Genomic DNA, 18,436 nt, shown 5'->3' on the forward strand with positions numbered 1-18,436 from the left:
GTTATGATCTGTAATAGGCCATCCTATATTGTCTACAGAAGGATAAGTAGTCAAACTATTTCTGGTGCAGACACTGAATATCTAGCAAATACAGATACTAAAGAAACAAGGTAATTTTTTCTCATTCTCCTTCTTTCTCCTCATAAAACTTCTCATGTTTCCTAGAGAAGTGTGCTCTGCCACGTTTCTTTCAGATTCACGGTCATTATGTATCTTGAGTAAAACCTTGGCCACTGTCCACAGATTACCCTCTCCTTCCTACATCACGTGTTGCCTTCTATCTGAAATAATGGGCATAATGGGCAGTGCACCGAGTAGCTGTTACCCAGAGTATAAAGGAGGTGATAAATTTCTTCTTGAATGAGTGCTTGAATATTAAGGTCTCTTTCACTTCTGAAATTTTTTAGCACCTTTTTGTCATTTCTACAGGCAGATGCAGTGTTGACGGAACTGTTAGGGCTTGATTTTTTTTTTTAGAGAAGGCTTACTCTTTCTGTATATTTCTATAATACTTTCTGTAGTATTTCTATATTGCTTCTACCCACCTTTCAGCAGTTTCCCACCTTAAAGCCAAATTTCAAGTAAACAGTGCTATAGGCACAATGTGTACACGGCTTTCCCATTTTATGGTTAATATATTGAAGTTACATTGGACTCTATATGGACAAATGCAAAGATAAAGATTAAGCCTTCCTTGTATTTTTGCCTGTTTCCTTAGGAATACTGTAATAATAAGGACTTTTGGATGCTTTTTATTTCTATTGCAACCTTTGTTGCCAGTGCTAGAAAATATGAAAGGTTAGTTTATTTTCACGCCTACTTAAATTTTTACCAGAACTTTCATATCGTCTGGTTTCTGACACTATAAACAAGAAATAATAGGAATCAACATAAAATGAAGCTAGTGTGATGGAAAGGTAAGTATCACAGTTTACAACCATCTTGCGTCAAATATATAAGGCATTAAAATACCGATACTATACTCTGATGACACAGTACAAGAACAAAAATGACACCAATATAAAGCTTTTCTCATAAATATGGTTGTTAGGAAGAAAAAGGGGAGAATTTAACTCCCTCTTAGCTAATGAAACAATAATCTAAAAATTTTTCTCAGAAATCTTTTGATGAAATGTTTTCTAACTAGGAAATCCTAGCTAATCTAAAACTAAAATTCACTTGCAAATATCTTAACTTTGGCATAACTTTTGTCAGCTGGTTACCTATGCTCTTGGAGCAAAGGGAATAGATAGAGAAGAGACTGATCTCCCCCAGCCCCACTACCCTGATAAAGGATGCATAGGATGTGATAAATGCAAACTGAAGCCACTGCCTTATCAGATTCAAACCATCAATTGAGCTTTGATGGCCCACATTTTCCTGATATGTCTGGTATCCCACAATCCTTCCCCTTTGGTCAAGAGAGTGCTTCTTTTGGATGTCATCTAGTGCCCTACTGGTTTTTTGACCACTTGTTTGGGGTTTCTCTCTGTACAGAAACACATCTGGACTAATAGCAGGTCACTGACGTGGCAGATCCTGGACAGATGGTGTTGGAGAGCTGAAGAATAATGCTTTAAATATGTAATAGGTCCAACATGTCTATGGGGCTCTGATTTGCTATATAGATGCAGCACAGTGCTTATGGACATATATCTCCAGGAAAAATGGAAAGGAATGTGTGAGCTGCTGCTTTTTGAATTTCAGATTTTAGTATGACGTGTTAATCATAGGGATGCTTAGCCCTCTAAGGAAACTGAAATTTCCCGCTCTGGTTTGCCTTTTTTGTTTGTTTGTTTTTCTCATTAGTGCTGAGATTTGGAAGGAAATCAGAACTCTTTAATGAAATTGAGTTGTTTGTTTTCTAACCAGATTTAATTTTCACTCTAAATGAAAAATAAAGAGTAAAGAGTATTTTATAAGTCCATATAAGTGCTTAATCAGGGATTCTCAAACAATTTGTAGAAGATACATAGATGAATTAACACTTTAAAAACTGAAAGATGTGCAACAATTAATTAAATCAGAGCTTGAACTTTCTGTATGGGGAAAGTTCAGCTGATTAATTTTTGATCCACTTTCAGACATTACAACAATAGACAATTATTACTGTGAAATGAGTAATTCGCAGCATGAGACTTGATAACACTACCAGATTTAAGCTGGGCCTAATTTTTTGGACAGGCCTCCAACTTTTTTTTAACACACCTAATCTTTCCCTCAATACTAATTCCCATACAGTATATTCAGTTCCCTGTGTTCTTCTGAGTGCTTTGAAGGGGGAAATACAGTGAAGATTCTTTTATGTATGCCTATTCTTTGCTAACTACATTTTAAAAGATACTTGAAATATTAAGCTATTAACAAAGTCAAGTATGGAAATGTAGCTCAGTTGCTTATGTTGAATTTTTTATATCCATTAAAATGTTGTGAATTTCCCTCTGAAATTAATTAGGATTATTGTACTGGCAGAGGAATGTCTCTATACAGGGAATGCTTGCAGTACAGAGGTAAAATTAATTATTTTCAAGGGGTAAATATCAAGATTTTAATGACACGTACTGTAGCTGCCAACTAAGAGGTTTTCCATGGGATAATTTTCCAAATGAGCCTGAGATCTTGCAGCTACTGGCATGGGAGTTTGCATGTATTCTGCTGAATTTCAACACTTACATAATATCTACATTGAAAGCCAGATATATTCACTCTTATACATGTTGAACAATATCTTGTTTTACACTTATTACCACCGACTTCTTGAGGTCTCATGTGAAAAAAAAAAAAGAAAAAAGAAAAAAAAAGGAGAGTACTTTTATGGAATAGGAAAGAAAGGAGTTTAAGGAGAGGCCAGATAATTAAGTCAGACAATAAAGAAACTACTGCCTTGGCTGAAGATCACTCAAAGAACAAAGATGGGGGTGAGGAGCAGAACAACTTCTGAGCAGAGTAAGAGAGACTGATAATTTAGGTTTATGGAAAGTTTTAGAATACCCTGTGACTGTATATTACTTACTGGTTTAAAATACATGTAGACCAGCTAAGAAATCTTTGACTTTGAAAGTCGCAGCTTGACAAACTGAACAGATGATTGCATGTATGTTAACTGGCTCTGCTGCAGAAGATGTATCCATAGAAGGTGCAGGTCCTCTAGCATGTAAACTATATGCAAACAGAATGATTTCTTATTGCTTTCTTCAAACTCTTCCCCCTATCAAATGTGCATCTCCTTGTAAATTCCACACAGGTTGCTATACCAGACAGCTTAAAGAATTCAAGGTAGGGAGTTTGCTCTGTGAGCAAGTTAATGTCAGCTACAGACACTAGAAGAAAGCTTTCCTTTTAAACAACAACATGGATAGGTCACATCAGTCTTGTAGTCCTAAGTGTAATAATTTCCATGATAGGCATGAAGGTGAACAAGGATGCTCTACACACACTTATCCAGCCCCTTCTGATCCTTCCATTTCCCCTTACTTTCCCACACATTAATATTCTTGTAAACACATACTGCCACCATGTTTAATGGCTAGCACTCTGTGAAGTGTATCATACAGGGCACTTTCATCTGGTTTACTAGTTTTAAATATAGCATTGTAGCAAACACTGAAACAAGGGCAAAAAAATTGCAATGATGCCTGCCTTCTTAGGATGCGCTATGGGACCAGGAACATCTAGGCAGAGACGTGATTTTGGTCTGCCTTCAGGACAAAGACATATCTGACAGAACACACCAAATAAGAGACAGATGTTTGAATTTCATCATAGTACTGATTGTACCCTGCCACTGTTTCAAATCAATCTCACTGAAAGGCCTGGAAGTAATACTGAATACTCTCGGAATTATGAGGGCTGTAAGTGCTATTGCTTTTCAGAGCTCTTTATCATTCTGCTTCTTACAGCACTCTTGAATGCTACTGTAAATATGTAAATACACTGCTGACACTCTTGGACCACTGAAGGCATGAGTTCCTAGTAGTAGAGTAAATTCTGAATTTTTAAATATTTTTTGAAACCTTAAGAGAACTGGGTATTCTTTTACCTCCAGGCAAGACTCTGGTAGAATACTCAGTGCCAAGGAAAAAAAGAAATAAAAAATTGCTACATTGAAATAACAGCTTTCTTCAGCAGAAAGGAGGGAAATAAATGAATATTCCAAATGCAGACTTGCTTGAAAGATCTGTAACTATGTAGTTTTCAAAGTTTTCAATTATCACTTATAGTACATGCGGTTTATTAAGAGAAGCTGTTTTAACAAAAATGCTCTATTACTTTTTATTTTGGGATTATTTTTACCTAATTGCCCTAAGGCTGGCATATATATTACCCTGTTTTGTGCTTATTTTCTGCAATACTTCACTTCCATACATTTATGCTACTGTCTCAAGGATGATGTAAATGCATGCAGTAATTATAAAGATGTCTGAATTGCCAGGATACAGTGATAAAAGAAAAGTTTCAGTGACACTTCTCTCATCTGCTTCTGAATGAAAGGAAAAATTAGATTGTGGGGAAGATCCAGATTTCCGCAGATCATTACTCTTCTCCCTAGAATCCCACTGGACTGACTTTAGTCCCTGTTGGCTTTATCAGCAGTCTTCAGTGATTTCACCTGTAACATGTCTGACCTACACCAAATGAAGATCTGCCCCACATTTTAAGATGTATTTTTAAAACATATTGTTCCTCCTTCAAAAATATCTACTCGTATGTGGCTCACAAAGAGAAAAATTTACTATAAACTACTGGGCATTTCTTTTATGAGAAAGGAATATTGTAATGCTGCTGAGTAGTTATTTCTATTTTGTGGGTGGCAGTAGAAATGTTAACTTTGATCATGATCACTACTTTCCTGAATGTATTTATTTGATTTCTACCTAAAACTATGTGCATAGGCAACCCATCCCACACACTACTGATTTTTTATGTGTCTTAATTTTTCAATTATGAATCATATGTACTTCATTTTCTCCAACTAACATGTAAGAAACGATCTGCAAAATATTATCTTTTCCTGCATAAGTTCCTTCATTTTACAGGATCTTTTAGTGCTTCACTTTAAATAAAACAAATGTATTAGTAGTTTAGAGCTGAGAATCATCTTTCCTAGCTAAAGACAAATTATGGGAATAATTCATTTCTGTGCCTTTTGACATTTGCAGATATTTTACATACAAATTCTTACGAAAATCTACAAATACAATGATTCTCTCATTCTTGCATGTTAGATAAGGTTTTGGGAAACCTCTGAGAAGTGTGTAATGATTGCAGGATTGAACTGTGGCTGATTAACTAGTAAAAGTGCTCTCCCCACTTCTGACCCATGGAACTGTTAGCACTTTGCCCTGCTGAAGAAAACAGCCTGGGATTTCTGTACCAAAATGTTTTATAACTATCAGAATTGTCTCTTATTTTCATTTACCAAAATATTTTCTGTAGTTTCCCATGGCTATAGCAGTTGCCTTTTTAATCCTTTTTTTTTTTTTTCTGGTGTGACACCAGGGGAGGCAGAAGCAGTACTCTGTGTAACAAACCATGAACCAGCCACTGATTTGTGAAGATTTTTGAAGGGCTGTTTTGTGTCAATGGCTATTACTAGGTTTTAATTTTCCTATGAAGCAAAAATTTAATGGTCTTAAACATCACAAAAGAGAAAGAGATGGAAGATTATTTTCATTTGAGTATAGCCTTAAGATCAACCACAGGTTACAGGAAGGATAAGGAGATACTCTATGAAATTCTTTGCCCTCGGCAAAAGGAAGATCAGGCGGTTTGTAATCTATCAATCTGTCACTGGTTGTATCAGAAACAACTTACTTCATACGTGATTCTAAGGATGAGTGAATTAATTAAAGGACTTCAGATCCTCAGAGGAAATTGCTGTTTGAGTACAAAGATAAAATTTGACTGTTTCTAGCCTACTTTATATTACGTACTATAGTAGATAGAAAGTACTGTTCCTAAAGTGACTGAATATACGGTGGAATTTAGTCTCTCCTTGACTTCCAGAGTACATGACAGGCCTTAATTAATATATGTTAAAGTATTTTGTGATTATTGACTGTAAATTATTCTATACAGTAAATGTGATCTATTAATTTTGTTGTAACTTTGCAGTGATAAACCTGTATGTGCTAAATTCATAGTTATTTTATTACACAGATCAGTACATGTTGAGTTCAATATAGGCATTGCAATCTGAGGTAAATTGTGTCTAGATAAATAGTGAAGATATTTTTTAAAATTTTATAACATGTTTTAAAGAAACAATTTTCTTACAAGATTTCAAAGAAACTTCACTAGATTTTTGAAAAAATAGCTTTTATAATATTTGTTTAACACTGCAGGTCTACTGCAGCAAAGACTGCATCAAACTGAGTTCTTACCACAGGCACCAAAGTCTTTTAGTCCTTTAGACTGCTCTAAGTATAAAAACTTAGAGAGGGTTGGTGAAAAAAAAAAAAGTTCTTGAATCTGTACCATCAAATTCCCGACTCCTCCTGTTCGGCAGGACTTTCAGTTTGTGAACACCCTCTGAGCACCTTGCATTTCTCTCTGCAGTGCTTGCTGGGCATGGTCACTGCCTTCTCACAGCTGCAGTGGTGCCACTTTACAGAACGCTGCTCAGGGCTTGGCCAAACAGGAAAACTGAAAAGCAAGGAAAATCTAATACCAGGACCTTTTTAAAAACGTAGGTCCTGTCATCAAGTTTGTAAGGCCTTGTTGGAAAGGTTCTTTCTTTTGAGAAGCACTGAGCGTGTAGCAGCTCCACTAAAGAGAAAGGAATCTTATCTTTGGTCAACATCTGCTTTTTATTTTGAAAAGCAAGGTTTTTAGGAGCCAAATCTTAGATACTCAAAACACTAAAACTGCAATTCTGGTCCCTCTGTACACTCAGAATCTGATGCTTACTGCAAAGCCAGCCTCATCTTTCCCGGCAGCTCAGGAGAAAATTTCATCCAGTATCTTGGATTTTCTTGACTTCAAGCTAGGATCAAACCCTCTGATTTCCCTGAGGAAAGGGGCAGGGGGAGGGGGAAGGAGGGAACCCAGAGGCCCTCCAGCCCTCATCTATATGACCCTGTGGCTAAAGGCTGACTTCAGCTCTGTATTTTGTTTTGCCAGACTCCAATATAAAAATACTAGCTGCCTTTTCAAGGGCTTTTTGGGATTCTGGCTACACACTGATAAGCTAAAAGGCACCCAGATATCCAGACAGAAGATGCTATATCTATATAAGGAAATATTACCATTTTAACTTTGACTAGAACTTAATTATGATTAAATGTTTTGTTTTAATAAAGAAAAACCTTTCTCTCTGAGCAGGTGTACTGAAGAAGGCTGGTATCTCTTTGCAGACAGCTCAAATGGAGAATTTGGTCACACAGCTGACATTGCTACCCCAGTCATCTCCCTTACGGGGCCCAAATGCAAAATCATATTCTGGAACCACATGAATGGGTCAACAATAGGTTCTCTGGAGGTACGGAGATGTTCTTTGTTTGGTTGGTTTTTTTTTTACTGCTAGAAATTACAGTGAGAAAACTCATGCCTTGTCAATTAGTTTCATTAAAGCCTAGGATGCTAATAAAGGAAAATGAACAATTACTAATACTCCACTGCTCTCAATATGTTATGATCTGAAGGAAGCATTAGCTCCAGTAAGCTGAGGAAAATGTAACTTTCTACAACAATAAAAAATTATTACCTTTACAGACATACCGTGGTTGGAACTTCCATACAACAAAAAGCCTTATATTGCAGAATACCCTTTGACACTGAAAAGCATCAGGAGATATTTGGACATCAAGGTCTTTGGCTGAATGTGGGAGCATGAAAAAAAGAAGTAGTTGTATTAAAATTTGCTGTAAAATTTTGTAGAAACAGCTTATTCCTCAGAAAGTTTAACATATATCCTTCAGACGTTGATTGTATTAATGTAAACAGCATTGAACTATTTCTAGGATATCATGTAACAAACTATCTTACCCATACCCTTTTCTTCACTACAGTTAAAATAAAAGCACTTCTGTAAAGGAAACGTAACTCGTTTAGCAGCTTTTAGATCAAATGAGTCACTGCAAAGTGAATGAATAAAACAGTAACATTGTCCTCAACAATTTTTTTGCCACACATCTGAGTAACTATAATGGGATTTCCCATGAATGTTACACAATAACTACAGCATCAGAAATGGATTGAAAAAAATACTCAGGATAAGTTACCCAGTCACCTGTGCGCCCAGTGTCAAATTGGGTGTGGCCAGTGCCTGTGGATATAATTGTACAAATAAATTCTCGCTAGCTTGCTTACTCTGAATAACAAATTATAATAAAAAGCTGGCAGAATTCAACTGTTTTGAAATGAAATTAAAATGTATGTTGACGTTAAAACTGAAATCTGAGATGTAGTTTCCTTCACCCCATGCATATGACTTGCTAGATATTCAGAGGAAGCATGTTCTGTGTCTTCTTGAATTTTTCTTAAAAATTTTTTTAAAATATCACTGAATTTCTCTGGTAAGTAAAGATCTTGCTAGGCTGCTTGGCAAGTAGTCAAATTTTAATTCATCAGAGTTAGTGGGAAATCAGAGTATAAAGATGGCTTGCTCTCAGTTTTAAGGCTTGGGAGAGATCAACTTGCTTTGAGACTTCTTTGCATTTACTCCGGAGTCCAGGGCTTCTTTACAGTGTAGGAACCCACATTAGCTGGAATCAGGTCCATAGAGTGTTTTGTAGAAATTAACAACAAATTCTATGGAGCCATACCCAGTATTACCACCACAAAAGGCAAATGTATATAGATTTTTTTTTTCTCAGTTTCAACACAGGAGTCTACTATTTCCCTCTATTCCTTAACTGATTTTCCCCACCTCTAGAACTTAATTGATTTTAAGAAGTACCGAAGGAAAATCACAAAACCTTTGCATTTTAAACATTGTAAATAATTACCTGGTTTCAATTGCTTAATTAAACAATCAGTAATGAATGTAGGAATAACTCAGAATATAAAATTATTTAGGTAATTTCTTATTATTTTCTTCTAAAGGTTCTAAGTATTATATGAATGTGAATCTTTTCTGTGCTTAAAAATCACTAAAGGCCTTTTATCCATCTCTTCCCCCAAGACTACCACATTTTTATTTAATTCACAAGTTTTGATTTTTGCATGTTAGTCTGCATCCATGCCATCAAATATCATGTAGGACATGCTGAAGGCTTTCCTGCTGTTTGCACAAATGGCTGTCTTCCTATGTTTCTATGACTTTCTTAAACATTGATTAGCAGTCACTTTATTGTGTAACCTCTGTTTGTTGGAACCATTTTTGTCTGGTTTCTGCCTTCTGACTTGGCATGGGTAACTCTACCAAAGTATTAGATGTGCTTTTTCAATAACATGCAATGGAATCGAAATTCATAGGGCTTCAAAGTGCATTAGGGTACAGGGAAGCCTTGGATTTTAATAGCACATAAATTTATGGCCATATTTAACTGTAAAATTATAACCTTTAGCATGATATGATAGAAAATACGAATTTCTGATGAAGGAATTGGATTTATAATTTAGGAGGTAAATTACAGTGTATGTAAAAGCATGTGTGTATGTGTATATAGTCACACACACATCTATATTCATATAAATATACAGTTTGTATTCGAGTGTGAGAAAAACCTTTTCTTATTCAGGACCATTGATTCTCTCAAATAATATCTGTAATCCCTTTTTCTCTCCAATTTATTTTTTTTCCCTTAAAATTCATGTCATCTGTGGGCAGTTCTTCTTGTCTATAAAGCCAGGTGTCACTTTGTTTTTCTATTCAATTTAATATACTACATCTGTTTCTTTTGTTCCCCTGGAATGAAAGCTCCTTAGTGTGAGGATCTGCTGTTTGCTTGGCAGAACTTACCTGTTACGCAATATCATATACACTCATGAGACTGCATAGATTTTCAAAAAAAACTTTTTTTTTTCATTAAGAAGAAAAATGTCTGGGCTGCCCTAAGAAGCTTACACACAGCAGCAATAAATCCTTGAAAGCAGAAGTGGTTCAGGCAACTGGTGAACTGATGTTTAGCTCTGTGAGTACTGGCTGGAGACACAGCTTGACACACTTCATCAAACACCCATCTTGTTATTGTCAGCTCAGTTGAATTTGGATGCCCAGGATGTTGGAGCAAAACATATTTAGGACTTTGTGCTCATGTCAAAAAGCATCAGCTTTCCCCAATTCAATGACTGTTTACAGGGGTAAGGGTGTTTACGAGCCTTCCATTACCCAAACAGATGAAATTTGGTCTTTAGAAGAAAAGAACAAGCTTTTATTTGCAGATGAAAAAACATTTCATAAGAATCAGGACAAGAAAATCTATCCCAGAATGGAGCAATCTAATGGGTGCATGAACTATTTTCCAGTAACTTCTGTTGTTAACGCTGTTTCCGTGTTTTACAAATGGATCCCGATGCATTAATGAGAAATTTTTATTTGTGGCTAGCCACTCCGGATAAATTAATGGGATAAGTTAGTCCAGGTAAGGCTCTGGACTGAGTATGTTTATGAGGAGATCAGAAAATCTTAGAGCATTATTTTCTTAGAATAGTCATTTACACTGCCAAATCCCTTTGCATCAGATCGGACTTTAGGAAAAGGTTCTTCACTGAGAGGGTGGTCGTTTAGTGGAACAGGGTCCCCAGGGAAGTGGTCACGGCACCAAGCTTGTCAGAGTTCAAGGAGCGTCTGGACGATGCTCTTAGTCATAGGGTTATGTAGTCCTTTTAGGTTTAGGTAGTCCTGCGAGGAGCAGGGAGTTGGGTCTGTGATCCTTTTGGGTCCCTTCCAACTCCAGATATTCTATGATTCTATGATATTTAATGGTGGTATAGAGATAACTTGTACAAGATACGCTTGTACTCTTGTATACAATTAAGGGACCTAAAGTGAGTTGGTAATGGAAAGATTTTTTGTGACCTAGAATTATTTCCTTTTTAGGTATTCTGTAAAACCGGTAACAGGACTTCTAAACTGTGGACTCAGAGTGGCAGCCAAGGTCCCCAGTGGAACAGAGCAGAAGTATTCTTAGGAATTCGTTCAAATTTTCAGGTGTGTATTCTTATATTATGTGCTTCCTAGACAGCTGCCTTTAGGTACTCTTATATTATGCATTCTTCACTTCCTCATTTCCCTTTTTGCCCCATACACATATTCTACCTCCCCTTCTGAATAACAACAGTCATCTTTTTGGCTGTCTGATTGGTTATCTGAGCTGGACACAAGTTTACGGAGATTTCTCACTCTCCTTCAATCTCAGACTGATATCCATTTTTAAGATGGAGAATCCCTTCTATCCTTAAATCCATCTCAGGTTAAACTATTCCATGTCCTTCTCCTTAGTGTGTAGTAGTATTACATCTAGTTTTTGAAAAAAGAGTCTTGAACATGATGTTTGCTTTGAAATATGAGCTGATTCATAAGCCTCTTAGAGATACTTAGTCATGAATATGCCATGCTTAGTTGTACCCTTATAGAAAAAACAGAGACAGCCAGGAACATATTTAAAAATGTGTTACATTCCCTGATACTTCTGTCTTGAATGGCTTTTAATGAAACTTTAGCATACTTTTTACATTCATGGAAATAACTGATGAATGACTCAGACTAGTCTTTTTCATGCTTATTTTGCAGAAGTAGGTGGAACCCTTGCTGTTAATTCAGGATGAGTGGGGACTAGTATCTGTTTGTGTTGCTCGTTTTCTTTCCCTTTTTTTTTTTGTACTTCATTGATGTTGGAAGACGGTCCTTCAATAACTGTAGTGACAGATCTGTACAAGCAATAGTACAAGCCTTCATAGGACTGTGCTTTGACAGTAAGAACTGACCACTTCATATTCCAAGATTTCCAAGACGGTCATAGTCTCTGTTCTATTCATGTTGCATGTATAAGCTTTTATATATCTTAAGAGTGTCTTACTGTAATAGCTCTGTTATTTTTATTAGGTTGTTTTCAGGGCAAAACGTGGTGTCAGTTACATGGGAGACGTGGCAGTGGATGATATTACCTTTGAAGATTGTTCCCCTTTGCTCTTCCCAAGCAGACCTTGCACATCAGAGGAATTCACATGTGCCAACAAGTACTGCATCCCAAAGGATAATCTGTGTGATTTTGTAAATGACTGTGCAGATAACTCAGATGAGAGCCCTACTATTTGCAGTAAGTATGGTGGTTTTTTTAATATAATTATCATAAATAACTGTGCCTGCTGTGAATTGTTATTACTTGAATACTTTTGGCAGCTTATCAGCTAAGAAAGCAAACAAGAAGGTAATAATCTAATTCTATTCCTTGGCTTTTAAGGATTTTAAATTACTATTATTTAATTTGAAATCATATGATAGAAATTAAACAGAGCTGTTAGTGAATTTCTTAAAATAACTCAGAAAGCAGCTGTCTTTAAAAACAGAATAAAAATCTCCTGCTTTCCATATGAAAAGAATGTATTAAGGCTGAAAAAAATACTTCAAGCATAATACCTCTGGAATATGAGGGACCTACCTCTTTTGATATTTCAAGGATTGTCAGGTCTCTTAGCAAATCATTTTAATCTGAATACTGTGCAATTTTGGTTTTACAAAAGATATCAAGAAACAACATCTGTAATATCAGATTGAAAGAATGATGTTTAATATCAAAAAGGTTCTCCTCTAGAGAAATGGATCACAATATATAGTACTAACAGTTTCTTTTTTCTAGTACAATTGTGGGAAATGCTCACAAAATCAAATCTGCATTGTTTGGTACTCTAAGAACACTTGCCTCATTTTTATTGAGATTATGAATACAGTTTGTCAAATTCTCAGTGAATACAATTCTATGAAGCAAAGGTATGCTGATATCCTATGAAGCTAAGGTACAAGGCAAAGAGACTGTGTTTTGTAAATTATTTTAATACTATTAAACTTCTCAGTGACTTCCAAACCAGGAACAGCATGTCACTAAGCTATATGGGGACCAGTTCAGATCTTCTGCAACTAAAAATGAGGAGTATATCAAGTTGGAATTACTCTGTTGAAAAAGATTCTCATATTTTGGCTTTCATTTTCTGAAATATGCTGTTTATCCATGACTTTTTTGAGTTTTCCAGATTGTCTGTATTTCCCATGAAACACCATCAGCCAAGTAAAGACTGAAGCATTAGGGGCAAGATGGTTCAAACAGGCTGATGGGATTTAGTTTTGCAACCCCCTAAAGTATTTCATTCTGATTCCCCATTGGAAAAGAGATGAACTGAAACAGTCCCACAAAGAAAATGATTTCCTGCAAAGTGCTTTTTTTACTTATTATTTTTAATTAAAAAAAAAAAAGTAAAAATCTTTTAAAAAAATTAAGAAAAGAACTTTCCTGACTGCATTTTAACAGGAAGCTTCACAATGAAGTATTATGGAGCCTTAAGAGTGCAGGGGTCATTACTGGGGTGAAACTTCTATATCAACATGTTTTTTGCCTCAGATAAAAAATTAATCCCATTTCATAGTGTCTAATTGTGCTGTAAAATGCTTAGTGATCAATTATGACTTTCTTTGTTAGGTCTGGGAGTGTTTTATTCAATAACATTTTCAATAACAGTGTCAGGAATTGCTTTCCTTTTTTTCCCTTTTATTTTTTCAGTTTTGAAACAGTTATGCTGCTTTAAATTTCCACTATGTGCTGGAGAATTTGGGGTTTCTTTTATTGGTGCTGCCTCATCCTTGTATATTTAATAAAGTAGAAATATATAATACAGCATTTGCTGAAAATGTACCTAGCAGAAAAATGTTGGTTCTGTTTTCCCAGCTTTTTCATGAGACAGGCTGCCTCCAAAGAGAACATAATGATAGGAAACACATACTTCCACTCTTTGTGAAGTTTTTTTTCATTCCTTGCAGCCATCAGAGAAGAGTCGTTTCCTCACTGCTGAACCATAGCACGGTAACTTGAAAACCTCAAACTCAGAAGCCTAGGAAAGGCTTTAGCAGAGCAAAGCATGGTAGATCAAAGCACAGGAAACAAGAAATGGGCAGTTTTGCCCAGGCATGGCAACTGTGTTTAAAAAACATGAAAACTGTGCAGCTTCCAGACATCTCCAAAGTACCTTTTTGCAGTAGGCCTTCCTGGATCGCTAGCTCTAACTGTAGACGTGGTTTGCTACGTGCACAAAGAGTCATCATATCTCAGTTAATGAAGTCTTTCTGCACCATGTAGAAAGAAACTAGTCACTAATCTCTGTTATATTCCTGAAACTCCAGAATGTTAATAGGACTATATCACACGACAATACTCACCAAGTCTAATCAGCAATGTCTAGACAAAGCCAGTGCTGCCAAGATATAAACTATGCCTCATAAAACTGCTAAATTACTATTGAGAAATCTGTGCCTTGGTTTTGTTTGCTTTGTAGAGGGCTTTTTTTAGCTAGTTGCATGATGTCAGTGCCGTAAAATAAGTGAAGTACACATTTTAAAAGATATACTGATTTGTCAAATGTTTAGAAATTATTCCATTAGATACTGAATGAATGATCCATGCTCAGAGTTTTCTTTAAGTATAATGTCACTAGTCCTATTTTCTTACTACAAACATATGAGAACAAAATAAACCATAACAATACTGGCGAGGTAATGTGTGGTAGCACTCCTTCAACCATGTTCAGAAACTGCCGGGGTTTGCCTTATGCTGCTTCAGGTTATCAGTGTATAACCTGAAGGAAGGTCTCTGAGGCAGTGCTGGTTAGACTGACTTGGGCATGACTCCTTGAGGCAGAAATGGTGTTTTATGAGATATAGCAAATTAAATTTTGTGAAAAAGGCTGTGGGGCAGTAGTGTTTTTCCAGTCTGAAATACGGATTACTGCCAGTGCAGGTGGCTGTACTTGGTAGATGTTTGGTTTTGTCTGAGCTTGGTTAATGTTTGGTTTGGCTCATGAGTGTGCTTCTGAAGCAAATCTCTCAGTTATTCCTATTCATAGTGATTTGGTTTGCATTGTAGAGTGTGCCCAAGCACATGAACTAGGCTCCTTTCATTAGAAAATAAATTGAAAGATGAGCTCCAGGAGGGCATCAAATGTATTCTAACCACTAGTGGTCATTCAGCCCGGAGGATCAGTCTATGCCACCTCAGTCCTCTTTCCTCCACCACCCCCCTAAATGTCATTAGGTCCTCAGCATCAGGTGTTTTGCTCTACCGATCTGCTCCTATAGCTCTGTACTTCTTGTTCATCCAGGCATAGCTGATGGGAATAATATGACTTAAAATAGTTTAAATTTTGCTCCATTTAATTACTTAGTTTATTACAAAGATTCATTAGATCTTTTGTGATCAATATAGTACATTTCATATACCTACTGTTAAGTGTTTTTCTCAAATTATTAAGCTCTCATCCAGGAGACTAATTCAGCAGCCCTGTGTGACTGCTCCACAGACAAAAAGATTAGCTTTGCTTTTGTACTTCATTACTAAGAGTTCATAGAATCATAGAATGGTTTGGGTTGGAAGGGACCTTAAAGATCATCTAGTTCCAACCCTACTGACATGGGCAGGGACATCTTCCACTGGACCAGGTTGCTCCAAGCCCCATCCAACCTAGCCTTGAACACTTCCAGGGAGGAGGCATCTACAACCTCTCTGGGCAAGCTATTCCACTGCCTCACCACCCTCACAGTGAAGAAGTTCTTCTTAGAAGTGTCTACTACCAAAGATTTAATATGCAAGGGCACAGTCATCTTCCGTAACTTGAGCTTCTAAGCAGGCTGCTTAAGTTCTCCTTTTCATCAGTGGAGTGACTCACTTCCAGGCTGAAGTTCATATCATTTAAAATTGGTTGTTTGGATTAGATTACATAAATTGTCCTATAGATATGAGTATTTTTCTTTGTTGACTATAGAAATCCTACGAGGACATCTAAATTTAGATTAGGTAACACGCAATATATACAGCATTGGCAGGGATGTTCAATGCTCATGCCTTAAGGTCTTGGTTCTTGAAAATATGCCTTTAAAATAAAATGACCAGTTGCATGCATGAATTTCATTGACTCAAGATGGAATTTGTAAGTAATTGAAGGAATTTATTTAGGATCCTGAAATATTAAGAAACTAAATGATCATATGGCAAAAGATGAGGAGTGACAAATTTTATGGGCAGTTTCATTCAGCTGAGGTAAACTACAATCTATGTTTTGCATAAATGATAATCATATCATTTAGCACATCAGGTTTGAGGGTTTTTTAATTGATATTTCAGATGGCATCGTATTTGCAGACAAAGGTAAAAGACAGCGAAACTATTTTTGCTAAATAGTCCATATTTTTAAGAAAATGTTTCTAGCTTCTATTTCACCCTTATGACCTCCACAAAGAAAAATACAAGGAAGAAATCTTTCATCTGATTTCAGCCTGAAATTTTAGAGGTAGCTGTCTGTACTGTTTTGGTCCATGTGTAGACTCCATGGATTTTAGCTCCTTGGCCTCATTACTGAGGCTCCTGACCAGCTGCCAATTAAATAAAGCCACTTCTAAGTGGCTGAACTTTATCAGACCCCAGAAGCGGCTCAGGTTCTGTTTACATTTTACAAGAGAGCTTTTGTCATTTCTTATACTGTCAGACCAAATGATCCATACAGTTTACAAATTTATCTTCAAAGCACTTTCTTTTCTAGCAATAATAGTAAGAATATTCAAGGGACAGACAAAAGTCTCTTGAAGGCTCTGCCGAAGTTCCAGTTTATTTCAGCAAGTTTAGTCTTACTTGGTAATCATTATAATGAAGTTATAGGTCTATAGAGGAAAAAATATACACAGCTTAAACTTCTGGAGTGGTGCAATTGACTTAACCTTAATTTACATAGACAGTTGACTCACCACGCTGGCTGTTTTAAAATTCAAGATTGGAAAACCGGTGAAGAGCATGCAGGTTGTTTCATATAAAAATCAACCAAATTTATGACAGCTTTCTCTTTTTCTAGGCATTTAATACAATTTAAGGAGAAATGTAGATAATCATCCATGCTTGCATATTGGCTAAGAAAATACTTGTGTGAACTCTTCTGGAAACATGCAAAAGTAAACTAACTATGGGTGTGATTCAGCTCGAAGTTAGCACACCTACATTTATGTTTTACCTGTATGTGTCTGTATGGAAGCTGTGTCTTTATGGTGCTCAATATATTCATTTGGATGGGTTTCTGTTCCCTAAATATAGGCATTTGTTATCATTTTTACCTGACCTTAACATGTTCCTCCAAAAAGTGGCTAGTTTTCTGCAGATGTCTTGGATGCCCTATGGAGGGCACCAATTGACCTCTGCCTGTAAGACCCTAAAGGGCTATTCAGCTTGACCTAAAATAGATGGCTATATTTGGTTACTTTTATACCAAGGACTCTGTTGACTATAATAATGAGAGCACAGAGACCTACCTCATATAGATGCAGTTTTATCCTATCCTATTATTATATCCTAGAACATTAAAAATGCTCTGTTTAATAAGATACATGGATATTATTTTTTATATTGAAGTATTTTTTTTTTTTATGGATTTGTGTGCTATGGTTGTAGTATATGTACCTAATTAATTTCTAGAAAAAATTCTCTTTTCATGTGTGTGCAAATGTCTTTCAGGTGCATCTATTGGGCGTTGCAATTTTGAGTTTGATCTTTGTGGATGGAAGCAAGATGAAAATGATGATTTTGACTGGAACCTCAGAACTAGCAGTACTACAAAAATGGGCACTGGACCAGCTACTGATCATACATTGCAAGAGCCATCTGGTCATTATATTTTTATAAAGAGTTCATTTCTTCAGCTGCCAGGACAGAAAGCTAGGATTTCTAGTCCTGTCTTAAACAGAAGGAATAAAAACTGCAAGGTATGTGAGGGTGTGGTACTAGCAGGAATGCAGAATTTGATTTCTAGATTGCACCAAGATAATACTCCTAAAACAAAGACAGATGATCACTGAAATATTTCTTGACAAAAAAAAAAAAGCATGTTGTAGAAGAGTCAGGGCCTGATCTTATTTCCTTGAAATCATAAGAAAACATGTATCTTGTTCCAGGAGAAGAATGATGTCTGTAAGTAAATAAGTACTCTGGGAGATTTAGATGAAGCTGACAGTGAATACAGTGTCTGATTCAGAGTATGTCTTACATGACACTCACCCTAAGTAGCATACAACTATGTAATGGTTTGTGATTTTATGGAGAAAATGTGTATAAATACAGTAACAATTGGCTTTCAAAGAGTACAACTGCAAATAGAAGGATCCGTGACAGAAGGCTTTGTCACTGACTCTCCTCTAGAGAATGGAGAAAAGTAAGTCTTTATTTTCCAAAATACTACAGCACATTGTAGTGATTTGAGCTTGATCATTTCTTTGCAAACCTGGATTAAAAAGTTTTCTAGTTTTGATACA

General features: G+C 36.2%; 1 protein-coding gene across 1 annotated transcript in view; it reads left to right on the top strand.

Moving 5' to 3' along the window:
* Window positions 1-18,436, top strand: part of MALRD1 (MAM and LDL receptor class A domain containing 1) — a 295,587-nt gene that overhangs the window by 99,202 nt on the left and 177,949 nt on the right. Inside the window, exons 21-24 of the mRNA XM_050890929.1 lie at window positions 7,324-7,480; window positions 10,985-11,095; window positions 11,990-12,203; window positions 17,643-17,890. Of these exons, the coding sequence (XP_050746886.1) occupies window positions 7,324-7,480; window positions 10,985-11,095; window positions 11,990-12,203; window positions 17,643-17,890 (730 nt within the window). The remainder of the gene's footprint in view (window positions 1-7,323; window positions 7,481-10,984; window positions 11,096-11,989; window positions 12,204-17,642; window positions 17,891-18,436) is intronic.

This window comes from Gymnogyps californianus, chromosome 2 (assembly GCF_018139145.2).
Source record: "Gymnogyps californianus isolate 813 chromosome 2, ASM1813914v2, whole genome shotgun sequence".
In the NCBI taxonomy this organism is placed as follows: domain Eukaryota; kingdom Metazoa; phylum Chordata; class Aves; order Accipitriformes; family Cathartidae; genus Gymnogyps; species Gymnogyps californianus.